Source organism: Rhinoderma darwinii, chromosome 4 (assembly GCF_050947455.1).
Source record: "Rhinoderma darwinii isolate aRhiDar2 chromosome 4, aRhiDar2.hap1, whole genome shotgun sequence".
Lineage (NCBI taxonomy): Eukaryota > Metazoa > Chordata > Amphibia > Anura > Rhinodermatidae > Rhinoderma > Rhinoderma darwinii.
Window position 1 is genome coordinate 171,698,321 of NC_134690.1, and position 26,817 is coordinate 171,725,137.

The window sequence follows — 26,817 nt, forward strand, 5'->3', positions numbered from 1 at the left end:
ATCCAAACGGAGTGTCATAATGATGGCGGCTGCGCGAAAATCACGCAGCCACGCATAATATGGGGCTGCCACACGGAGCTGTCAAGTGCCTTTTGCGCATGCAAAACGCTGCGTTTTTTTTGCGTGCGCAAAACGCACACGCTCGTGTAAATGAGGCCTAAGTCTGGGTTGCAAAAAAATCAGCCATAGTGTGTGAATGAATTAGGGAACTTTAGATAGCGTGCCGCATTGGGGGCAGGGATTGATGTGAATAGTGACACTCAGTACAGCGCTGCGGAATATATTAGCAATATATAAGCAATGGGATGTAAATCAACAAGCCATTATGGCTCCTGCACACCGCTGATCATTATACTGTGCCCATAGAATTCTGCACCTTCACTCACCTCCAAGTTTTCAGAGACATACACAGAAATCGTGCCATGCCCCATCATACGCCATATTGTGTAAGTACCATAAAGCAGCACACGGAATACAGACCCCTCATACTGTGTTAGTGCACATAGAATTCCAAATCAGCCTTCCTTTATAGCTAAACACCCGCTCATCTCATTTTCTTTATGCATTTTTAGATTATATTAAATATAAATGAAGGTTTCTTGATTGATATATATATATACACACACATGCGCACGCATGCATATATACTATATATTCTATGGCCTTCGTTACATCACGTGACATGACCTGATCAGTCAGGCGGCAATTCTAGCAGTACTTACTTGTGCGCGTGCGCAGTCCCCCCTGCCTGTCACGTATCGAGTACCGGATTCAGGAATTTAACGCAGCTGCGCGGTGACGTAAGCACTGCGGAAAGGAGCGGCCATCTTTCACTCTCCTCAGAAGCTCTGGGATTGAGAGCAGGTAAACGGGCAGTGATAGACGGAATTTCTCGTTGAGACCGTTATTCTCGGTGGGTTTTGTGTTGACTAATAATGAGTGTTTCTCGGGTACCGGGTGTATGTGTGGGTTACGCCAAGTAATACGGGCTGCATATGTTTTCGTCATCCCGGGGACGGTTCTTCATGTCATGTGTGCTGCGAGCAGAGTATAGAGCCTGAAGGGTTTACAGGCGCGGCTGTCAAATTAGCCGGGTCCCAGTTTCCGGGCGTGGTCAGCGAGCCGGCCCGGTGTTGTGCTGCACGCCCTCGTAAGGTGTAACCATCTTCCATGGTTGCCGGGGTCCCTCTTCTCTAGCAGCTCCGCCTTGTGATGGATATGACCGCGGCCGACAGGCGCCATAGCAAAGAAGAGACTTATTCGGGGGGAGGTAATTTCTGAGGGTTTGCTTGTGTAATTGTTGATCGTTACGCGATCCACAATACGCTGTACTCGTTCGTTGTATTAACCAGTGCTGTGTGCATTAGGGTGTGTACACGGAAAACGTCCTGTCACCCAGATGCCCTCCCCTATATATCTCCAATGTTGTGCGGGAAGATACCACGTGACCTCTTAGATGACGGCAGGAGCTGAGAACTGTCACCGAGGGCCATCTGTATGGTGTCTTCAATGTGAGGGGCCTGCCCCAGCGGCCTTAAAATAAACCTCCCAATTGCCCCTTCTTTTAAAGTTGGGGTGAAAGCCCCCCTGTAATGTTCTGACCTGTCACAGGATGACTCCTGGCTTTCTCTATTTCTTGCTCTCCTGAAGTCTATCAGATGTGCATCATTTATCCTTCACTCCAGGGTTTCCTCCCTTGTTTGATCTTTCATTATGAGCATATGGAGTTTTTTAATGTGAGATAACGGCGGCGGCGGCGGCTTTTTTTTTTGTCTGCAGATCTGCAACTGTTAAAAATTGCTAGTGCGTGAATTTTCTTCAAAATGAATGAATTCCTAGTAGCGTCACGTGGATTGAGCTGGATGCCGTTAGTTAGACTTGAGTTACAGCGGCGTTCTGTGTACGTTATCTGCTCACAGCCGAAATCAATAGTGACAAACATTCCAGAAGTTCGGTCCATGAAAGCAAAGTGTCCCCGAAAGTGCAGAACCATCTCCATCTTATCAAGGGTGCAGTCACACGTGGCAGAGTTTGTTGCTGATATTTTCTGTGAAATCGGTTCCGTTCATCTGAATGTGACTGTTTCTGCAGCAGGTGCCGTTCAGATGAATGGAACTGACTTTTAGTCGCAGAAAACTTATGCTTCGTTCACATCTGCGCCAGGACTCCATTCCGTCAGAACGGAGCACTGACTGTCGCAAACTGAAACCATAAGTTTCCGTCTCCATCACCATTGATTTCAATGGTGACGGATCCGGTGCCGATGCTTTCAGTTTGTCTTCGTTGTGCAAGGGTTCTGTCGTTTTGACGGAAAGCTCAGTTGGAGCGTAGCCCTGACGCAGATGTGAACATGGCCTTAGCTAAACAAAATGCGTATTACGTGTGGATTTGCTGGCCCCTTTTTTTTTTTCTTTAACTCCGCAGCATAATATAGTATCAGCAAGGTAAATAAGAATTCACGTAATCTCCTCTACATGTTGCAGAATTTTTCCATATGTAAATTGACCTGCAGTGTATAAAATCCATAGCACGTCAATTTGTCTTGCGTTTCCACTTGCGAATTGTAGCTGACTAATTTATAAAAAATGCACCGAACTATGCAGCATAAAACTACCTATTTCCACAATCAAAATGTAAAAAAACACACTATTAGATGCAGATTTCCACGTGGGATTACCTGTGTGATTTTCTGCACCGTGTGCATACAGCCTTACTGTTAAGAATGAAGTGCAAGGGGAGTCTTTTAGTTATTGCAAACAGGTTGTTGCGACTGCTATGGATCGTATCGTTGGCCGTGCATTATTAGGGTATGTTCACGCCCTATTTACAGACGTAATTCGGGCGTTTTTCACCTGGAATTACGGCCGAAAAAACGTCTCCAATCCGTCGGCAAACATCTGCCCATTGAATTCAATGAGTCTTACGGTGTTCTGTACAGACGGGCTTTTTGTTTTTACGCGCCTCAAAGAAGTGCATGTCACTTCTTGGGACGTAATTGGAGCAGTTTTTCATTGACTCCATTGAAAACCAGCTCCAATTACGTCCGTAATGGATGCCGGGAAAAACGCTAGTATGAGCAATTACGTCTGAAATTCAGGAGCTGTTTTCGCCTGATAACCGCTCCGTAATTTCAGACGTATTTTACGTTTGCGTGTGAACATACCCTAAGACTACGCTGTTCCTGGAACTCCCATTCACTTTTATGGGAGTTACAGAAATGGTGGCTGTTTTCCGTACTTTCCGTCGGTCAATGGCCAGAGAAGGTAGTATGTGGGTCAGGGTGCGCCATTCCAGAGATAGGTGTGTGGGACCCGCATCTATCAGATGTTAATGACGTATACAGTGGATATGCCATAAATGTCTAAGACGGGAATAACCCTTTAAGAGAACCTGTTGCTAGAACAGACTGTAATGAACTAGCCCTAGAGGACATAGGAAAGAGAGACTGACTTCTAAGTTGTTAGGTAGGGAATGACTCCTCCAGCAGATCCCTGCTCCAGTAAACTGTCCTGACTTTCCCAAGATGCATTAGTCATCCCAAGGTTTTGTACTTGCTCTTACTAAGGGCTTATTTAGATGAACGTGCAGTACGTCCATGCAACGCGCGTGATTTTCACGCGCCTCGCACAGACCTATGTTAGTCTATGGGGCAGTGCAGACAATCTGTGAGTTTTACACCGCGTGTGTCCGCTGCGTAAAACTCACGACATGTCCTATATTTGTGCAATGTTCGCACATCACGCACGCATTGAAGTCAATGGGTGGGTGAAAATCACGCGCACAACACGGAAGCACTTCTGTGTAACGCGTGTGATTTGCGCAACAACAGTTAAAAGTATGAATGAAAACAGAAAAGCACCATGTGCTTTTCGGTTTACAAACATACAGAGTGTCATAATGATGGCGGCTGCGCGAAAATCACGCATCATACGAGGCTGACACACGGAGCTGTTAAGTACCTTTTGCGTGCGCACAACGCTGCGTTTTTTGCGTGTGCAAAACGTATACGCTCGTTTAAATCCGGCCTTAGGGTAAGGCCACACATAGCGGCCCTGATACAATCACGGTGTTGCCAACAGCTGCGCCGGCACCATGTTCGGCGCGGCTGTTAAACACTCTCTTAATGGCCGCGCGTTAATGGGGGTAAAACGTCCCTTTAGCTGCAATATCGTGCGGCCATTAATTAATACATCCTTTATGGCTGCACGATTTTGCAGGAATTGGCCGCTTTCCACGCCGCTGTCAAATACCCTGTTAAGAGCCGCACGGAACATGGTGCTGGCGCGGTTGTTGGCTGGGTTGTGGCCGTGTCAGGGCCTTTCTGTATGGCCTTACCCTAACAATTAGGCCCTGCTCAAATCACTGCTCCTGGGAGCATTCCCGGCATAAAGATGCCCATAGGGACCAAAAGTAGGGCTGGGCAATTCGTCAAAATAAAACCGAATTCCGCGCAGATAGCTGACGTTTTTTTCGGTATGGTTATGTTTGAATCCAATGGTGGGGCAGGGAGCTGTCAGATTCCTGCTCCACCATTCACTATATAATGTGAGCAGAGAGGTGCGATGCAGTAGCGTGGGTTAGGCTAGTGTCAGGGAATAAATAATACACAGCCGGCTCAGTGGGTATATATTCAATGGCGTGGCATGTTAAAAGGTGTGACCTAAATAATGGTGATTTAGGTCATAATTGCCCAGCCCTAGCCAAGTGTCTTTTTGGCCTCCTGGAGGTACGGAATAGCGTAGTAGACTACACTATTCCATCCAAAGGGATCCCGCAAAAAAAAGTATACCGCGCTGTATGTTTTTTTTTACGTGAGCCTATGGGTGACATATGCCGCTGTTTGAAAACTGCTTAAACCAAAGTTGTCTGGTATCTGTTATGCAAATTTATAAGTCGTCCTAAGGCCTCACGCACACTACCATAGGGGTTTTTACTGTCCGCAAATACGGATGCACATCAGTAGTCGTCCGCAATTGCGGAAGCGCCCATAGACTTCTATGGGCGATTCTGTGCTGCAATTGTGGGTAAGAATAGGACATGTTCGTTTTAATTTTTTTTGCAGATCATTTCTACGCCGCGGACACACATCCGTAAATTTACTGAAAGGTGTCCGTGGCCTTTAGAACTGAATGGGTCTGCATTTTCAACCGCAATAACCTGATCTGTAATTACGGATGAAAACTACGGCCGTGTGCATGGGGCTCAAGTGTCCATTGAATGGCGTTCTTGATGTACACATTAAAGGGGTTTTCCCATTACATTTATGAAATATCCACAGGATGTCATAAATGTCAGATAGATGCGGGTCCCACCTATCGAGGATGGCGCCCCCTAAACCGCATTCTAGCTTTTTGTGCTCACGCTGCCTCCCGGCCACTTACTGATTACATGGTTGGGAATTACGGAAGCAGCGTAACTCGCTGAGCTACGCTGTTTCCTTAACTCCCATAGTAGTGAATGGCAGTTACATAAGCTGCGTAGCATGCAAGCTATGCTGTTTCTGTAACTACTATTCAGTTCTATGGGAGTTACAGAAACAGCGTAGCTTAGCGAGTTACGCTGCTTCCGTAATTCCCAACCATGTAATCAGTAAGTGGCCGGGAGGCAGCGTGAGCACAAAAAGCTAGAATGGGGTTTAGGGGGCCTCATCCTAAAGATAGGTGGGACCCGCATCTATCTGACATTTAAGACTTCTCCTCGGAGCCAATTCTTGGTGGATGTTTGAATAAATTCTACTGTTTTATCTGGAGACGTGTGCTGTTGTCCAGCTACCGACTTGAAGATATCCTGTGGATATGTCATAAATGTCCCTCATGGGAAATCCCCTTTAAAGAATTAAATAATGGAATCCAAAAATGCTTGTATAAAATTATGCTATATTATAATAATAATTTTAAAAAAATACACCAAAAGCTTAAAGCACGGCGTTTTTAAAACACGGAATCTAAAATGTGTGAAGCAGGCCTTATACGGCGTGCCAAATTATTTACTGTATAATATAATTTTTTGAGGCCTTCTGAATATGCAAAAAAAGTGACTTTTTCCCTTCATGCCAGGATCACATTTTTGTTTATTTATTTTTTTTGGGATCTAAAAGGAAGGAGATTAATATATAATATATAGCATCTCCTCCTTTCTTGTGTTTACTCCTGTGCTCCTCAAGAACTGCATGTGTTCCTGGCCTCAATGTTAAATATTGGTGTTCTCTGTTGGTGAACGCATGTCTTATGTCTGAGTGTTTTTCTGGTCATTTATCTTTGCTTATCGTGGCTCACCGCGTTCTAGTGGACCTTTATCTCAGTTAACAGAAGCAACAGAAAACTGTATTGTGCTGTAGTCCCCACTCCTGTCAACTGCCGTGACACTCTGCATATTTTCTTTCTTTACCCTCAAACCCGTCTGTCTTATTTACCTATGAAATAGATGTAATGAAAATAACCTCCAACAGAAGATCAGATCTCATTAGTTCTATTGTGAACTCCATAAGTTGGCTAATATAGGAGACACTGTACACATGCTGACCATCCCCCACGCCACCACCCGTGTCTAGAATTCCAGTGTCTGTAGTCATTTTCATCTGGAAGGATTTGGATTGTTTTTTTTTTTCCTCTCCTGTACTTTGTATTCTGTGTGCTGTAATACAGCTGTAAGTCCCCTGCACATAGAATCCATGTAACATGATAGATTTTGTTTTTTTCAGTGTGCGCTATTTTGTAAGCTCAGCAGTTCCAATTCCTGAGCAGTTTCTATAGAAAGCGGTTTCCTCTGAATTTCATGTGAGCGGATCCCTGCCTCTTCCTTCCTCTTGATACTTGTAGTTGGAGTGCTGACTGTTAAGATCTGGGAAGAGACTGGTCAACACAGATTGTATGAAGCATCCTTCTATGCCAGCCCCTCTCTGCCACCCCCTCTTCCTGTAATTCTGAATGTGTGTTGGGCTTAAACTGGAGCTCCAGGCAGAAAACAGGTCTATAAGAGCTGTCACTTTGTCATAGAAAGGCAGGTTGTCACCGGGAGTGGTTGAGCTTCTGTCTTCAGATGTGCAGGAAAACATACGATTACTAGATTACTTTTGCTCAGTTGTGTTTGCCAACTATATTTCTAAATGCAGATTTGTCTTAGTATTCTGAAATTCTGTGCGGATTCAAACCTACTTTTTGTTTTTCACCCATCTTTTTTTCTCAGATCTGTTGTAATCATCATGGGAATAGGAGACTGAAGCAAATCCACCATGATCGGGGGGCTGTTCATCTATAATCACAAAGGAGAGGTCCTCATCTCCCGGGTGTACAGAGATGACATTGGGTAAGCAACATTTATTTATTTAAAGTGCCTTTTCCCACAGGTACTTTTTTTTTTTTTTTTTTAAATATAAATTTTCTTTACATTCCAACCAGTTAAAGGGGTTGTATTACCTAGGCAACCGCTTTCTAAAGTAAAGCAGGTGTCATCGATCAGCTGATCATCTCGGGGATGGCTTCTTTAATGCTATATGATCAGCTGTTTTTGCTTCATCTGGCCTGCATGGATAAACTGGGTCCTTCAGAGTGGGCGACCCACCTTTTGGCATCTGTATGAGCAGGGTTTGTCTTAGTACAACTCCTTCAAGCTGGCAAGTCTTGCACATTGTCTCATGGATTCTCACACAGTAGTAGTGAGGTGACCACAGGGCCTTTTAAAGAAAAATGGGGAAGGGTTTTTTTTTGTTTTTTTTATAAATGTTTTATGCATACCCTTTTATGTGTAAGAAATCTGCGTTTGTCCTTGGTAAGATGTTTTACGTCCTGTGTAGGTTTTGATAAAAATACACCAATCGCACAAGAATTGGTCTGTCATTGTGTTGGTGTATAAGACTCCGATGCGCACATAGTTTCTTATGAAAAAATACAACTGTTTATTTATTTTTATGGTACACATTTTCTTATTTGAGAACACAACGGATCCAAGTTTTTGTATAGATAATTTAAATTACAAAGAATGAGGCGTGTGCTTACTATAACTGAACTGTTTGACAGGGTGCACGGCTGCAACAATTCATGTAAACTTGAGACCGCAAGCCAGGTGAAACCCAGTTTATATACCGAGCCATAAGGGTAGGAACACACTAGGTGTAAACCCTGTAGGTTTTCCGCTACAGACTTCATTGCGGAAAATTTGCAGCGTATTACAGTAGAAGCCGTGTGAGTGAGATTTCCACAAATCCCACCCCCCTCCCTCACAGCGGAAAAAAAACACACACAAATTGACCTGCGGTACAGTATTTTTTTAGCTGCAGCATGTCCATTAATGCTGCAGAATTGCTGCTCATGTGTTGTGGCTTTATTTAATGGGGTGCGTAAACCTTCAACAAGTGAGGAGAGCCCGTAGTACTTGAACATCAAGCGGCTGCATCTGTGGCAGTTGCAATCGCGGCGCTGGGGGCATTAAACCTCTTTCTCGGTCATGCAACTTCTTCTATGATCAACGAAACAGGGATTGTTACTGTCGTCCCTTCCCCCCGAACCTCCTATATATTGCTGTCAGCATTTTTGAGGGCTCAAAGCTGGTGACTGTTTCCCTTCAGGCCAGGATCACACATGCAGTTTTGGCTCGGTGATTGTTTTTTTTTTTTTTAGCCAAACCTAGAAGTGGACACACAAGAAAGGAAATGCATCAGTCTTTTCTTATACCTATCTTTCTTTTTTGGATCGACCTTTTTGGCTTTGGCAACTGTGTGTGCGATCATGACCTTAACCCCTTCGCGCACCCTGTCGTGCCATTACGTCTAGGTGCGGGGGTGATGTTTGGAGCACGCTCACGCTCTGAGCGCTCTCCATATGCTGAGGGTGTCGGCTGTATTCGACAGGGGACACCCGGGACTAACAGCGAGGAGCAGCGATCGCGCTGCTCCTGGCTGTTTAACCACTCAAATGTTGTGGTCAATTGCAACCGCAGCGTCTGAGGTCTGCCTCTGCTAAGCCCTGCCCATGAATGGGCTTAACGGATGCCTGTAAAAATGACGATCGTGGGTTCAAGTTCCCTAGGAGGCTAATAAAGTGTGTGAAAAAAGTAAAAAAGCTTTTAGTAGTGAGGAAAAAAAACAAACCCTTTTCCCATTTTCCCCCTAAAGTAAACAAAATGTGATATCGCTGCGTCTGTAAGTCCGAAATATTAATATCATATCGTTTTTTTTTTGTACTGCGCATAGTGAACGCCATAAATGTAAAACTGCAAAATCGCTATCTTTTTGGTCACCTTGGCTTTCAAAAAATATGCAATAAAAAAAAAAGTTCTACGTACCAAAAAATGGTACCGATAAAAACGACAGCTCGTCCCACAAAAAATGAGCGGTGTGAGGGCTTAATCTGTTAAATAGTTATGGCTCTCCGAATGTGGCGACACAAAACATTATTTTAATAAAGTTTATCAATAAAAGTAGTAAAATATAACAAAGAACCTATATAAACTTGGTATCGCCGTAATCGTATTGAGCCACAGAATAAAGATAAGTTGTCGTTTTACCGCATGGTGAAAGCAGTAAACACAAAACCCAAAAAACAATTGAGGAATCAGTTTTTGTTTTTTTTTGTTTTTTTTTTTTCCATTTTCAACCCGCAAAGAACTTTTTTTTTTTTTCAGTTTCCTAGTACATTATATGGAATTACAAATGGTACCAAAAGAAACTACAACTCCTCCCGCAAAAAATAAGCCCTCACACCATTCTAGTGACAGGAAAATAAAAAAGTTATGGATCTTGGAAACACGAAAATCAAAAAATGGCTTCGTTCCGAAGGGGTTAAAAAACAAAAATCCTGTCGTTCTCCCTTCCTACATGTAAACAAGATTGAACCTAAATAACCTCCTCCTCTGCTGTGATCATCCTTACCCCTTGGGAAAGAATCATTGATCAACATGCAGGATTTTTCTGACTGTTTTTTGCCTAAGTGACACTTACTTTGGTCTCGGTAGGTTCTGGGATTTTTTTAGTTTGCCACAAATGCATTTTGGATTGTTATTTTTGCATATCTAGCCTATGTGACGGCTTGTATGACTAGAATACAACTCTATGGGAGATACGGAAACGGCTGAGTTTCCTCCGTTATGTTTGTTTAGCTGGCGAGTTTGTGGTTTCCGATCTGTATTGCGATATTCCCTGCAAGATCACACTTTGCTTTCATGAGTATTCAGAGGAGGAAAACTCTAATGTATTAAATCTGTCATCCCAAAACTTCAACCTACATGGGAACATATAGTTGAACAGAGGATGACTATTAACCCGTTAGTGACCGCCCCATAGTGTTTTTACGGCGGCCACTAACCGGCTTTATTCCGATACAACAGCCCTTTTACAGCGCTGCTTCGGAATGAATAAACAGAGCAGGGAGCCGTTCGATCTCCCTGCTCTCAGCTACCGGAGGTAGCTGGGGGCATCCCTGTTCTAACGGGTGAGAAATCGATTAAAAAAACGTCGTAAAAAAATAAAATAAAAAGCAATGCAAAAATTGCTGTTTTCTTTGAATCCTGCCTTAAAAAAAAAAAGTTGCATCTACTCCAAAATGATACCAATAAAAACTACAAGTCGTCACGCAGAAAAACAAAAGACGTCATACAGCTGCATTGGCGAAAAAATAAAAATGTTATGGCACTTCAAATATGGAGACACAAAAACAAATTTTGAAAAAGCGTTTTTACTGTGTAAAAGTAGTAAAACATACAAAATCGATATAAATTTGGTATCGTTGCAATCGCAACAACCCGCTGAATAAAGTTATTGCTTATACCACACTGTAAACGGCGTAAATTTAGGACGCAAAAAAGTGTGGCGAAATTGCTGTGTTTTTATCTATTCCCCCCCCCCCCCCCAAAAAAAAAAGTTAAGTTAATAAATTCTATGTAACCCAAAATGGTGCTATTGAAAATTACAACTTGTCCTGCAAAAAACAAGACCTTATACAGCTATGTCAACGCAAAAATAGAAAAGTTATAGCTCTTTGAATGAGATGATGGAAAAAACGTAAAAAATAGCTTGGCCATTAAAGAGGCTGTCACCAGATTATAATTGCCCTATCTTGTACATCTTGTGATCGGCGCTGTAATGTAGATAACAGCAGTGGTTTTTATTTAGAAAAATGATCTATTTTCACCAAGTTATGAGCAATTTTAGATTTATGCTAATGACTTTCTTACTGGACAACTGGGCGTGTTTTACTTTTGACCAACTGGGTGTTGTGGAGGGAAGTGTATGACGCTGACCAATCAGTGACCAATCAGCGTCATACACTTCTCCCCATTCATTTACTCTGCACATAGTGATCCTGCAGATAGGCCACTTATAATCTGGTGACAGAACCTCTTTACGGTCTAAAATAGGCTGGTCACTAAGGGGTTAAACTGTGTTTATAAAGACTTTCTAGGAGCTCTAGGTTTAGATTACCACACACAATACTTCAGTTGTAGTGTAATGTTCTGTATTTCTTCATGGTCCTTCTTTTACATTGCATGTTTGATGTTTGCCATGTTGCCTTTTCCTGCTCCGGTACTCTCCATCCTGTCTGAGTACCGTTGCTTTAAAAATAATTTACTCATAGCACCCAGTGCACAGGAGAAGCTGCACTTGCAATTTATAGACTTTTTCTGAGTGTTCCGAACAATGATCAAGTAAGGCACAGTCTTCACTTCCTCACCAGGTTTTGTGATGCATGGGAAAAGCAGCCATGGTCATGCGTGACTACCTTTTCACTCTGCATGGTGCATGTCTTTCTCTTTTCGGATGTTAAAATTCACATAAGTGTTTTCCATCTGTTTAGTGTGCTTTTATTTTTTTTTTTTTCTTGCATAAGGTACACCTTGGTACGGTCCGATCCAGCTTTGAGCTGAGCTGCAGTCATTTAAAGGCACTGTTGGCTAGAGAATCCATCTACTTAGTAAGGAGCTCGGGCATCTCTTGCCCAGCGACCAGCTTCTTTACGCAGTTCTTTAGCTCGTGAATAAATTGGTAATGAGCGGAGTGTAGAAGGTGGACGAGGCATTGCTGTACTCCTTTTTGTTTATTTTTCTTCTCCCCTGTCTTTACTGTGATATGAATCAGATTTTTGTAACTATGTAGGTGGAGAATCTTACGTTTTGGCAACTATGTGGCATGCCTCTGAGATGAGCATTGCTTCAAGGTGCTGTATTTGCAGTCAGGATGTCTTTTTGCAGTATTCACTGTGCACTCCTCCTCCTGGATCTTTGCTAGTGTGCCATGTTCTTTTAGTATTTTATTTCTAACCCTTTCTTTCATTGCTGTCACTGTCCTTTTCCTTGCTGGTGCCATCTCTTTCCATCTCATCACTTCATTGGCTGCTGTAGCAATAGGTAAGACCTCTTACTGCTGCCACTTTCCCTCTAGTGCCGGGTCTTTGCTTGTACCAGATTTGCGGCAATCTTGGCTCTAGAAGCTTTTGTGCTCTAACAGTTTTTAACTAAAATGTGTGGTTTGCTCAAGCGTATTGTGAGGTGCAAGGTTATTTACCTCTGCTAGAGACCTTTGAATTGGATGTGTATTGGTTGGGTTAGTACACAGTCAAGTAGTTACTAGCTCAGCTGTTGCACTGAGCTATTATGTTGGTCTCTGGTAGGGAAGCTACTGAACTCGCTGTGGTAGTAACTGGATGTTTGGTAGAGTGCTTGGCTCTTCATATACATACTTGCATTTAAAACTGCTAATAAACCTTAAAGATTTTGTCTTCTAATCTATTTACGTTTTAGTGGTTTAAATGGTTATTTAAGTCTCCTTTCAATTACTAACTTACAATTGAATGTGTAAAGTCTTCATAAACCATGTGTCATTATAGTGCCCCTTCATATATCGGTCACTGCTGCCAAGAATAACATTACCGGAGACCCACCAGAAGAAAATAGAAAAAGGCCCTTTATTGTAAAACCTTTTTATTAAATGTTAGTGTCAATTTAAATCCATATTTAATATCTTTTGTGGAGAGCTAGAAGTTCCAGTGCCTGAGGTTGCACTACTAAAAGATTCTGATGGCATCTTGTTCCCTTCTGATTTTTGAGGTGCCGTGTATGACAAATCCAACAATATCTACATCCTGGCTTTGAGTAGTTGGTTGTGTGGATAAGGATCTTTATGGTGATTTGAGTCCACACAAGGTTACAAATGACCGCACCGCGTCCCACAGACAATAAGGGGACCTGTCGTCATGAGGGCTTTTGAGGATATTATCTGGGGAAAGAAGATATTTAAAAAAAATAATTAAAAATTACACTTAAGGAACTTAAATTTTCTTCTGGTGGATCACCTGCATTATATGTACAAATAAGGCTTCATTCACATCTGCATCAGGCTTCCGTTCATGGGTTTTGTCAGACCCTTCCGTCTGGTCAACCCACGAACGGAAACCATAGCTTTCCGTTTGCATTATCATAGATTTCAAGGGTAATGCTTCCGTTGCAAATGGTTTACGTTTGTCTCCGCTCTGTAAGGTTTCGTTTATTTTTGGCGGGATCAATAGCGTAGTCGACGACATTATTATTTCCACCAAAAGACAAACGGAAACCATTTGCAACGGAAGCATTACCCTTGAAATCTATGATAATGCAAACGGAAAGCTATGGTTTCTGTTCATGGGTTCTCTTGACGGAAAGGTCTGACGAAACCCATGAACGGAAGGCTGATGCAGATGTAAACGAAGCCTAAGATGTAATTGTGTTTTTTTTGTTTGTTTTTTTTTGGCTTCTCTTTTAGAACTTGGAATGAGGGTGCACTGTATTTCACATTGTCTAATTTGATGCCATCGCCTGTTTTGTTTAATGTTTGTGTTGGTATGTTTTTGCTTTCATTCAGGAGGAATGCAGTGGATGCTTTCCGTGTCAATGTCATCCACGCACGGCAGCAGGTGCGCTCTCCCGTCACCAACATTGCTCGTACCAGCTTCTTTCACGTAAAGCGCTCAAACATCTGGTTGGCAGCAGTCACCAAGCAAAATGTCAATGCCGCTATGGTATTTGAGTTCCTCTATAAGATGTGTGATGTCATGACTGCTTACTTTGGAAAGATCAGTGAAGAAAATATCAAGAACAACTTCGTACTGATCTATGAGCTGCTTGATGGTAAGAACTGAAATTGTTTGGGGTCTAATTCATCTTGCATATCCTTAGTCCATATTGATATTTTTTTTTTTTTCCTTTTTATATACATAATTATTATGTATTTATTACTTTTTTTATTTATTTTTTAATAGAAATCTTGGACTTTGGCTACCCACAAAACTCTGAAACTGGAGCGTTGAAAACCTTCATCACCCAGCAAGGGATTAAAAGCCAGGTAATAAACGGCTGCCACAGTACACTTTCTAACTTTTCAGGCGTTTTACACAGGTACTAATGGGTTTTGTTGTTTTTCGTTGTGCACATTCAAATACAAAGGCTAGTTTACAAGTTACACAGTAGAATTCTGCTCGGTTAGTAGCTCACTCCAGAGTCATGGTTTCAGTTCATAATGGTGACGTGACGGCTATGCCGCATCCATTTTTGAAAGGATACCCTGATAGATCCCATTGAGGTGTGAGCCTCTTTAAATTAGGCCTCATGCACATGACCGTAATGGTTTTTACTGTCCGCAAATATGAATCCGACGGCTACGCATATACATCCTTAGCCATCCGCAATTGCAGAAGCGCCCATAGACGTCTGTGCCGTAATTGCGGACAAAAATAGGACATGTTCTATATATTGCGGGTCATTTCTACGGCACGGACACACAGCCGTAAATATACTGTGGCCAATAGAAACTAATGGGTCTGCAATTTCATCCGCAATTACGGATGAAAACTACATTCTTGTGCATATGGCCTTAGTCGCATCTCTGGCTGTCGGCGTGCCAGAAATGGAAATCTACACAAGCTCGCGTAGATGTCCGCTATAATTTTTTAGCCAGTTTCTGCCATAAATGATAGTGAATTTGTTGGGCCAGGTGACTCGTCATTTTCCGCAAAGTACAACATGGCATTCCAGAACCGTAAAGGAGTGTAGAATCGGCGCTATAGTAATATGTTAACATAATAAATAAATAAATATATCTCTCCATTTATTTCTATTTGAATTTTTTTTTTTTAAATCTGGTCTTCAGGGTTCTGCTGTTTCTCATGTGTTGTATTTGCTTTTTCGTTGTGGATTTTGTAGTTTGACATACTAACTGCTCTCACCTGCCTTTTAGCTGCCACCCTAGACCTTGACTCGACTTTTTTTTTAATCTCTGTGTTTCCTGACCTGCTTGCCTGCTCTTCCCACGTTTGTCTACCATATTGCTTCTTCTCCTGCTTCATGTGGCTGGACGTGTAGCATCAGGTAGGAGTGAAATGGAATAAGGAAGAATTTGTGATAATCTGGTGGGGGCATCTTTCTCTGCTTCGTCTTTAATGGCGTAAGCACCGTTGTGTAATGCTAGGTTTATAAATGTCAGTGTGTTAACTAGTTTTGCCATAAATACCTGAGAGGTCTCAACTGAATGGACCACTGTTAAATTAAGCGAGGCAACCACCGACTGAATGGAGAGCTTATTTGATTTTTTTTTTTTTTCTTGTCTAAACTCCCATAGACTTGACCAGAGACAGCCACACATGCAGCTGCTGGCCACCTAATCTTTGAATATGCCATAAATGTCTGAGATGGGGATACCCCTATAATATCCCCTTGCTGGGTAGTCCACATAAAGCACTCACTTTTTGAACTGAGAAACTCTCATTCGGGTGCATTTACATGAGACGTTTTGTGGGCATGTGGTAAAAACCGCATTAAAAATTGCTGCAAAAATAAATGTGGATTATTACTGATAATTGCCGCAGTTTGCACTCTACCAAAAACATCTTATGTAAATGGACCCTTACGGTTTTGCACATTATGGTACTAAATAAATGCCCAAGTTCTCTATTGATTCATTCAAGTTTTTAAAAAAGCATGGATACAACAAGCCTATGTTTCCTATTGTGGTTGTCATATTTTTATTTTTTTTTTTCCCCACCCTCCTGGGTTCTGACAGACCAAGGAGGAACAGTCTCAGATCACCAGCCAGGTGACTGGTCAAATTGGCTGGAGACGTGAAGGGATTAAATATCGTCGTAATGAGCTGTTCCTGGATGTTTTGGAGAGTGTTAACCTACTCATGTCCCCTCAAGGTAAGTACAGTATAGAGTGACTTACTGAGTTGTTAATTTAGTATTTCTACATACTTGTATTAATCCACCTTATTAGAACCTATACGTTCAGGTATATAGCTATATATATCTATCATCTCGCGATCTAAGTTTACTTCAATCGCACCCGTTTAACCCGTTAAATGCTGCGTTCAATAGCGACCACGCCATTTAACTTGCTTACAGAGGGAGGGAGCTCCCTCTCGCACCCATCGGTGACCCGCAAATGCAATCGCGGGCCTCCGATGGGGTGCCATGGCAGCCGGGCGCCTGATAAAAGCCCCCAGGTCTGCCCTGGACATATGCCTAATAGGACGTACCAGAGTTTGTCTGTCAGATTTACACTGACCGGCAATAATGCTTTGGTATACGAAGTGTACCAAAGCATTTTAGCACCGATCTCTAAAGATCGCATAGTAAAGTCCCCTAGTGGGACTAGAAAAAAAATAAGTATAATAAAAATGACAGTAAAAAACAAAACTTTTCCATAAAAAGTGGTTTTATTTAGTAAGTGTAAAAATAAATAAAAGTACACATATATGGTATCGCCGCGACCGTAATGACCTAATGTAATTTAAACCGCAAGGTGAACACTGCAAAATAACAAAACGCAGAAGACCATGGCGAAATTGCTATTTTTTTTCCATTGCCCCCCAAAAAAGTCATAAAAGTTAATCAATAATTCCCATGTACCCCAAAACAATACCAATCAAAACTACGTCTCGTCCCGCAAAAAAACAAGCCCAAAAAATTACTACGTTGACGAAAAAATAAAAAAAATTACCGGTCTGATAGCAACGATGCAAAAACAAATAATTTTAGTTAGTGTTTTTATTGTGCAAAAGTCGTAAAACATAAAAAAAAACCTCTACATATGTGGTATGGTTGTAATCGTACTGACCCATAGAATAAAGGTAACGTGTTATTTACGCCGCACTGTGAACGGCGTCAATTTAAACGCATAGAACAATGGCGCAGTTTCAGGGTTTTTTCTATCCCCCCCCCCCAATAAAAACAAATCAAAGAATATGTACCCCAAAATGGTGCCATTAAAAAGTACAAATAATCACGTAAAAAAACAAGTCCTCGTACAGCTATGTCTACGTAAAAATAAAAAAAGTTATAGCTCTTTGAATGTGACTATAGAAAGACAGAAAAAATAGCTTGGTCATTCGGGCCTAAAATAGGCTGGTCACTAAGGGGTAAAGCAACTAAACCAAAATATGTCTCAAAACAATTACGCAATCAGACCATGTAGTCCAAAATACGTTTTTGTTTTATCCGTCCATAGACCTGGACACCCCCGTCCCACAATTACATACAAAAAGTAGAAACTTTAAAACCAGCGAATACAATATATGCTTAGGCGGTAGTTACTCATATGGCAGAGGAAGCGTGTCTAGAACACTATATTCCACATGCCATAGAATCCAAATTGCTAATAACGAGGTACCAAGAAAAACTTCAAAACATTACTCAATAGCAAAAAAAGAGGAAGTTAATGACCTGTTGCTGGCATAATGGAAGATGGAAAGCACATAAGAGACACCTTGACGCGCGTTTCGCACTCTGACGAAGGCTTAGTTGTATTAATCCACCTTGTCTGATTTTCCCATTTTCCAGGGCAGGTGCTGAGCGCTCATGTGTCTGGGCGGGTGGTTATGAAGAGCTACTTGAGTGGCATGCCGGAGTGCAAGTTTGGAATGAATGACAAGATTGTAATTGAGAAACAAGGCAAAGGAACAGCTGATGAGACAGGCAAAACGTGAGTGTAGTAAAGCATTGGTGTTCTTTCTAGAGCTCCTACGTAAACTAGATGCATTTTATTTCCTCATCTTTTCAACCACCTTGGCTTTTGTAATGTAAGGCCTTGTTCAGGTCTGTTAGGGGCCTCCTTTGCAGATTCGGACGAGATCACCAGAGACAATAGTGCGATTGTCTTCAGTAAAACAACACACACTACGACAGCAACCTATTAAAGTCAGCCGCCGCTGTTGTCCGTCATCCAACAGGATCGTGGCTGCCCAGTATTCCCTTGTTCTGCTTCTCTGACGGGCAGAACAACTGAATGTAACAACGCATGTGTGAACATAGCCTAAACTGTGAAACATTCCCTTGGTTATGTCATGTTTTAAAACGTTTACAAAATTGCCAGTAGATGTATGTATAAATGGGTATTTTTTTGAAAATATCCAATAGTGATAAGTCGTAACAGTTTGTGTTTACTGCTGTCCCGGGTGCCTTTTGTAAGTTACGTACAGTCTTCAAGTGGCTAATGAATCGGGTATGAATTAATAACTTCTTCTTTTGCAGTGGGAAACAATCCATTGCTATTGATGATTGTACATTCCATCAGTGTGTTCGGCTCAGCAAGTTTGATTCCGAGCGCAGCATCAGCTTTATTCCACCCGATGGAGAGTTTGAACTGATGAGGTAAAATTGTGACTTTGTTAGGGTATGTGGTTTCAAGGGAAAACAGCCTGGGCAGCACGGTGGCTCACTGTTGCCTTGTAGCGCTGGGGTCCTGGGTTCAAATCCAACAAAGGACAAACATCTGCATGGAGTTTGTATGTATAAATGTGTTTGCGTGGGTTTCCTCCGGGTACTCTGGTTTTCTCCCACACCCCAAAAACATACCAATAGGGAGTTTAGATTGTGAGCCCCGATGGAGACCGTAAAAGCCGTCCTTTTATGCGCCGTATTTTGACAGCGATGCGTAAAATGACAGCTCGTCTGCACAGAACATCGTAAGACCCATTGCAAGCAATGGGCAGAATTTTGCCGACGTATTGAAGCTGTCTTTTCAGGCATAATTCGAGGCGTAAAACGCCTCCATTACGTCTGAAAAGAGGTCGTGTGAACATACCCTTAGAGCTCATTATATTGGTATAAGTCTAGAAGGCTCAGCTCTTTGTTTTTGTTACATTTTACTATTAAATTTAAAACCAGATTGCAGTTGAAGCGTTTTTTTTTTCTTGAGTGTTTTTAAAAACTCCCAATGTGAACCCATATTCAGAGCGGACATAATTTGAACCCTCTCACTGCCAAGGACGTATGTAATAGATCAAGCTTTCAAACCCGTGCCACGACTAGAATGAGGGTATAGATCTTGGTTTCATGTTAAAGCCCAGAATCTTAGCTGCTTTTAACTGATACCAGTTTAACCCCTCCCCACCAGGTTGCATTTTGGGCCCTAATGACCAAGCCATTTTTTAAGTTTTTCCATTGTCACATTCGAAGAGCTATAACTTTTTATTTTTATTTTTGCATCGACATAGCTGTATAAGGTCTTGTTTTTTGCGGGACAAGTTGTACTTTTTAATAGCACCATTTTGGGGTACATATTTATTGATTAACTTTTTTTGGGGGGGGGATAGAAGACAACCTGAAATTTCGCCACTCTTTCTTTGCGTCCTAAATCTACGCCGTTTACCGTGTGATATAAATAACACTAACTTTATTCAACGAGTTGTTAAGATTGCAAAGATACCAAATTTGTATAGATTTTGTATGTTTTACTACTTACACAGTAAACCCTTTTTTTTTCTAAATTATTCTTTCGTCTCCATATTTGAAGAGGCATAACTATTTTATTGTTCCGCCGATGCAGTTGTATGAGGGCTTTTTTTTTTTTTTTTTTTTAAATTGGCTTCAACTTTTTTTTTTTTTTTACTTTTTTACTAGTCCCACTAGGTGACTTTTAATATTCGATCATCCGATCGCTATTATAATACACTGCAATACAAAAGTATTGCAGTGTATTATGCCTGTCCGTTTAAAACAGACAGGCATCTGCAAGGTCATGCCTCCGGCATGATCTAGCAGGCATTCGCTCCAGGCAGACCTGGGGGCCTTTATTAGGCCACCGGCTGCCATAGACAGACACTCGGCGATCTTATCGCCGGGTGTCAGTGGGATGAGAGGGATCTCCCTCCCTCTCTCCAAGACCACTCGGATGTGGCGGCCGCTATTGAGCACCACATCTGAAGGGTTAAACGGGTGAGATCGATACTAATATCGATCTCGCACGTTCAAGCAGGGACGCCCTCAGCTACATCTGGCAGCTGAGAGCAGGGAGATTTGACAGCTTCCTGCTCTGTTTACTTTATTCTGATGCAACGCCGTGAAAAGGCTATTGCATTTGAATAAAGCCCACTAATGACCGCCGTGAAAAGGCTCATCTGTGGTCATTAAGGGGTTAATGTTGGGGGGGGACAGGATTCAAAGTTTTACTTTGAGGGTTTGTGTGTGTGTAAGGGGGAGCTGCAAATGACAGCAGGAAGAAAGATTACAGCCGGTTGTCACCTCTTCCTTTTATGCACACACCTGTACGGTCTTCCTGTCACCTGAAAATATCTTCTGATCAGGAAGTATGTCACATTTAGGAGAGGTGGGCTTTTTTTTTCTTTTTTTCCTACTAAAGGTGTGAGAAGATAAGCAGTTGCATATATTATGTTATAACCCTCTGCATCTTATACAGCCACTTGTTGGCTTTGTTTACTGGCCTCCTGATCATGTAGATTTTTGACTCTTTAGTTCTGGTATTCTTGTGAACATGTATGCATTCAGACTTGAGGTACTCTTACACGGCCCAACATGTTCTAAATGCAGTTTCCTGTGTTTGTTTTATTTTTACTTTAAGATATCGAACCACAAAGGACATAATCCTTCCATTCCGTGTCATCCCGCTGGTCCGTGAGGTGGGGCGTACAAAACTAGAGGTTAAGGTGGTCATTAAATCCAACTTCAAGCCTTCCCTGCTGGCTCAGAAAATTGAGGTGCGATATTCTGGAGTGTGATCAATCCTATAGAAAGCTTTGCGCAAGTATGTTTTTGAGTAGTAGACCGTGGGAAAACAGGAGAAATGTGAAGTACAGAACGAGAATTTTCATATTTATTTTTTTTTTCACGCTTCAACTTTGTTTTTAGGTAGCATCTACAAATCCGTACCCATATACCCTTTAGGGTATGTGCACACGATAACTGCAATTATGTCTGAAATTACGGAGCTGTTTTCAGGAGAAAACCGCTCCTGAATTTCTGACGTAAATTAATGTACTGGCGTTTTTCGCCGTGTCTTTTACGGATGTAATTTGGAGCTTTTCATTGAAGTCAATGAAAAACGGCTCCAAGAAGTGTCTTTCACCACTTGGACGAGGCTGTTATTTTACGCGTCGTCTTTTGACAGCAACGCGTAAAATGACAGGTCGTCGGCACAGTACATCGTAAGACCCATTGAAAGTAATGGGCAGAGGTTTGCCGACGTATTGGAGGCATTTTTTCAGACGTAATTCGAGGCGTAAAACGCCTCCAATTCGTCTGAAATTAGGTCGTGTGAACCCAGCCTAAACATTATTTTCCAGAACGTCCTTGCTTGTCAGCTGTTCATGCTTGTGCTTAATTTGCGGTTTACTACACAGGTTCGAATCCCCACACCACTCAACACAAGCGGAGTGCAAGTCATTTGTATGAAGGGAAAAGCCAAGTACAAGGCCAGTGAAAATGCCATTGTCTGGAAGTAAGTGATAATCCAGTTTTATATTAAACGTTTACGTTTTGCCCCTATATTTCTACACTTCTTTTGTAAATCTTGAAGGAAAACAGATCAGGTTAATATATTAGAGTTCTTAAATGGACACTAAACTTTAACAAACATTGCATAAATCATTAGTACAAGCGAACATAACCTTTGTAGTATATCTTAGAGAATTTTAACGAATGGAAAAAAAAAATTGTCCGAGGGAGGAGCGGTGTGGAATGCAATAAAACAAAAAGAGGCGCGACGATCCCTTGGCGTTCCAACATAGCTGCTCCAATCTCTCGCTCCTCCTCTCCTACCCCCCTCCACCGCTGTTTGTTTTGGCTGCAGCGATGACGTGACTGTATACCAACTGGATGGCTGCAGTCAATTACTGGCCTCCGCTGTCCCAAGCCCCTCACCCAGCCATATTATTTTTATTTTTTTTTAATTATCTTGGAAAACCATGTGAAAGATTTCACTGTTTTGATCACATGCAGTTAAGCCTGATGACGTTTTGTAACCTGTCCTGTCATTCTTTAATTTTATCCTTTTAGGATAAAACGAATGGCTGGAATGAAGGAATCGCAGATTAGCGCGGAGATTGAGCTCTTGCCGACCAATGACAAGAAAAAGTGGGCACGACCCCCTATTTCCATGAACTTTGAGGTAAGATGTTTTCTAGGACCTCGAGATATCTAAACTATTGAGAGGGCAAAGTGGAAGAATTGCCCATCGCAAACCAATTTGGGTTACTGGTTCTGAGTGTTTGGTTTTCTTTCCCCTACTTGATTGGCCACGTTAAAGAAAAAAAAATGTGAACTGGGCCCTGGAGTGTTCTAACCGGCTGCTAAAAGTCTACAGTTATGTATCTAGCCCTAACCTATTAACCAGAGATCACTAATCCCTCACTTGGATAATAAAACAAGATTGTGCTATTGATAGGAACGATTTTAAGTGCACTATTTCCAAAAGTATGTGGATGACACTCCTGTTTATATTGTTATGGTGTCTTACCCCATTTATTGCAAAGTGGTGCATAAAATCAAGCACACAGCCATGCAATCTCCATAGACCAACATTGGTCATTTAAGTTGTACCGGTGAGCTCTGACTTTAAACGTGGCACTGTCATAGGATGTGCAATGCCAAGCGTTGGCTGAAATGGTTTACAGCATGCCACCGCTGGAAATGTGGTTCATCACTCCAAAAGACACACTTCGCTATTTGGAAATCTTATTGACAAATCTAGGTTTGGTGAACGGTTGAACGCTACCTACCAGAAAGCATAGTGCCTACTAGAATAATTGGTGGAGGAGGAATAATGGTATGGAGGAGTTTTTCTGGTTTTGGCCTAGGCCGCTTATGTTACAGTGTACAGACATTTTAGGCAGTTTGTATACTTCCAATTTTGTGGCAACAGTTTGGGGAGACACTCTCCTGTTCCTGCATGACTGTGCCCCAGTGCACAAATCCAGTTCCTCCACACCAAACCATGCCCTTAGAGACCTTGGAGTGGCCCGCACAGATGCCTGACTCCAACCCTTTTTGGGATGAATTGTAATGCAGATTGCGAGCCAGGCCTTCTCGTCTAACATTAGTGTCTGACCTCACAAATGCTCTTCTGGTTGAATGGGCACAAATTCCCACTTACACAATCTTGCGGAAAGTCTTCCCAGAAGAGTGGAGGCTGTAATGGGGCCCATCTCCATATTAAAACATATATGTATGAGGATGGGATTTCTTTATTCGCAGATGATATATTGCCTTATCTGGGTACACCTCGTCTATCCGTACCTATAATTAAGTCTAAGGTTGATGCGTTTGCTATGTTAGAATTAAACAGGTTGTCCTCCAACATCCTTTGAATGGAGGGGTTAATTTGCCGACTTTCAGACTCTACTACTCTACAACTTTGCCTCACCACTTCAGTACCTGTGGGATGGTGATTTTTATATCCTTTTTACTTGATTTTGCTTTCAATGGATTCTCATAAATACAATAGTTTTATCCAGCTTCTCGAGTCTGAACAGCTCTACTTTGTTTTCTCAAGTTTCCAGCTTGTAGAATGATGTGGGGGCTCTGGGGGTATTGTAAGAAGTTGTTTAATGTGGGTTCTTCTCTTAATTCTCCAATATGGAGTAATTTAGCTTTAAAACCATTGAGTGTGCTGGACTGTGGGAAGATTATGAAAAAGATAAAGATCACAATAGTGAAGGATCTTTTTTCTGAGGGGGCACTTAAGTCACTGCCACTTTTAATTCCGGAATATAGGCCTTCTAGAGACTTTGCATAGAGGTATCTACAGATAAAATCAGCGTGGTGTTAGGCCTCATGCACACGACCGTAAAAACACCCGTTATTGCGGGTCGTAATTACGACCCGCAATAACGGGCTCATAGACTTTTGTTAGCCACGGGTACCTTCTCGTTTTCTCACGAGAAGGTGCCCGTGCCGTTAAATAAAAAATAGAACATGTTCTATTTTTCTATTTTACGGACCGTGCTGCTATACTTTATAATGACAGCACGGCTCGCAAAAGCGGCCCGCGGCCGGCCGTGCTCGTAATTACGAGCACGGTCGTGTGCATGAAGCCTTAGTGATGGTTTTCCTGTTCTTGACTGCATTATAAATAAGACTACCTGTATAGTATGGATAACATTCCTTTTGGCTTAGTTAGTTGAGGAACATTTGAGAATTCCCTCATCGATTGAAGCTGAAATGGAGAAAAGACCTGTGAGGCCTATCTGATGAGAAATGAGAATTTGTCTTAGAAATATACCCAAGATTTCACCAAGTTTTGGCTTACTTAAAATCCCAAACTTATATTGTACATCAGTTGTACTTCTTGTCAAAATGAATTGTAGGTTAGACTGGAAGAAGCGGACTGGATACGTCTACTTTGGAGATGCCCGAAGCTATATATTGATTTTGGGATCGTGTTCTTGATGATGATATTTGGATGTAATACCTTTGCAGAAAGTACGTTTATGTATTATGGGAGTTTCAGATATTCTACAGATAAAGCCATACAAAAATTATTATATGCCGCAAGAAAGTTGATTGCAAGGTACGGGTTCTCTAGGGATGTCCCCACATTATCACAATGGAGTAGCTATCTCTTATATATTGATGTTTAAAAAAATGGATTACAGGAGAGAGAGACCTAAATCTAAAATATATATATATATATATATATATATATATATATATATATATATATATATATATATATATATATATATATATAAAATTTGGATTTCCTTAAGTGTTTTTTTTTGGTTTTTTTTTGGGTTGGCCTAATGTATATTGTATACACGGGTTCTAGTAAAAACAAAAATTGTTTTTGGTTCTTGCGTTCTCTAGACGAAAAAGACTCGAACATGGTTGTGGCATGGGATGTCCAACAAGCTCATCTAGCTGTGATTACACTAGCAAATACCAGTTACCACGATATTAGTACATATGAGATGTTGCTGCAATTAACTTTTGTTTGCCTTCTTCCCCAGGTCCCCTTTGCTCCGTCCGGCCTCAAAGTTCGATATCTTAAAGTGTTTGAACCGAAGCTGAATTACAGCGACCATGATGTGATCAAATGGGTGCGATACATTGGCCGCAGTGGAATCTATGAGACCCGTTGTTAATGCATCAATACTTCGAGAGGAGGGAGCCACTTCCATTATTAATGCTGCCCCCATCACACTACTTTCCGATGGTGTGAACCCAAGTGAAAAAAGGCAGGCAATTCTCTCAGGCTCTGAAGAGTGGAAAGTGCTCTTTTCCTTTCTTGCTGCTTCCGCCCGACCATTACAGCCATTTGGCTCATTAACCCCATTCAGTCTGGAGGCTCTGTACACAGGTTCAGCATTGAAAAGGTTAACCACAGTTAGAGATCTAAATTATAAGGGATCTCCTTGTCCACCTTGCTGCTATGTGTTTTTTTTTTTCTCACATGCAGCTGCCCCTGACCTTGTATACCACCACAGTCTGAATATTGCTGGCAGATAGTATTTCTGAATAGTGTAGTGCTCCCTGCACGCTTCCCATCACATCCCTCTTCTAACCAGTAGGTAGCAGCGTCACGTTTACTGTGTCCCAGTATTTGTTTGTCATTAACTATTAACGCTGTCCAAGGCCAGCACAAAAAGAGGGAATTGGCGACTTCTGACATCAGTGTATCGTAATTAGGGAATCCAAGAGCGCACGCTGGGTAGAGGGGTGACTACTTCTGTGTTATTGAGGGCTTTCAGTCTGCAATGTTTGACCAAATGTAGAGGAAAAGAGATCAGTGAAGTTCTTGAGCCTTTCACTGCTTCTAATCAGTGAGAAGGAGGAGAAAGACCACATTATAAATCACACACCGCGTTCATTGTCATGGAGTGCAAAGAATAAAACCTATCCCTGCCAGTGAGCAGTCCCTAAAGCAGCAAGGATGGGTTCCTGTAGCTCCCACTGATGTGATGTGTGTGGCCCTGTGACCTCTCTCCCGTGTCCCTGTACTCCTTGTGCTGTGTTTTTGCTCTGTTTTTTTTTCTTTGTGATGGTCGATTCATAAACCTAATAAACAGTGTAGAAAATGAAGCGGAGTCTGATTTATTTGTTAAAGAAATGGTCTATTCTGAATCTTGGCAATAAACAAATGTAACATGCAAGCTTGGCCTTGGCTACAAGGAGCAGTTCATCTGATCGATCCCCCAGGCTTATATCCAAGATCTATTTTCCCTGGACATCTCAAGGGACGGACACTATAATTACAAAAAAATACACTCCTGCAACTCAGAGTATTAAACTTTAGACTGCATGCGCAGACTTGTGCTAGGAGAGTTCTGTATTTCCGTCCCTTCTTAATTCGCAAAAAAAATTGGGAACGCAGCTCCGGGGAGAATATGGCTCTGGAAATGCTTCCCTACTTACCTGAGCATGATTTCAATCAATGCCTAAATCATTGATGCTTGGAAAATGCCCCTTCTGCTCTAAAAGATGTTAAAATGAAAATACACAGCGTTTAGACCAATTCCTGTCACACAGTGAGGTTATGTTCACATTCAGTGGCCAAAAACGTCTGAAAAAACGGAGCTGTTTTCAGGCTAAAACAGCTCCTGATTTTCCAAAGTTTTTTTTGTTTTTT

General features: G+C 41.8%; 1 protein-coding gene across 3 annotated transcripts; it reads left to right on the forward strand.

The window, feature by feature from the left end:
* The first annotated feature begins 756 nt into the window (after nt 1-756).
* On the forward strand, nt 757-26,270 carry AP2M1 (adaptor related protein complex 2 subunit mu 1). 3 transcript variants are annotated; one of them, XM_075861882.1, is made up of 11 exons: nt 757-864; nt 7,186-7,305; nt 13,826-14,091; nt 14,223-14,305; nt 16,019-16,154; nt 17,796-17,937; nt 18,486-18,605; nt 20,815-20,950; nt 21,593-21,690; nt 22,248-22,359; nt 25,199-26,270. In XM_075861882.1, the coding sequence occupies exons 2-11, from the start codon at nt 7,232-7,234 to the stop codon at nt 25,331-25,333; spliced, it is 1,302 nt and encodes a 433-aa protein (XP_075717997.1). In that variant the 5' UTR covers nt 757-864; nt 7,186-7,231; the 3' UTR covers nt 25,334-26,270. The 3 variants fall into 3 exon arrangements, with proteins under 3 accessions (XP_075717997.1, XP_075717998.1, XP_075717999.1); XM_075861883.1 differs by having other exon boundaries at nt 806-913; XM_075861884.1 differs by lacking the exon at nt 757-864 and adding an exon at nt 1,249-1,270.
* Nucleotides 26,271-26,817: the final 547 nt, after the last annotated feature.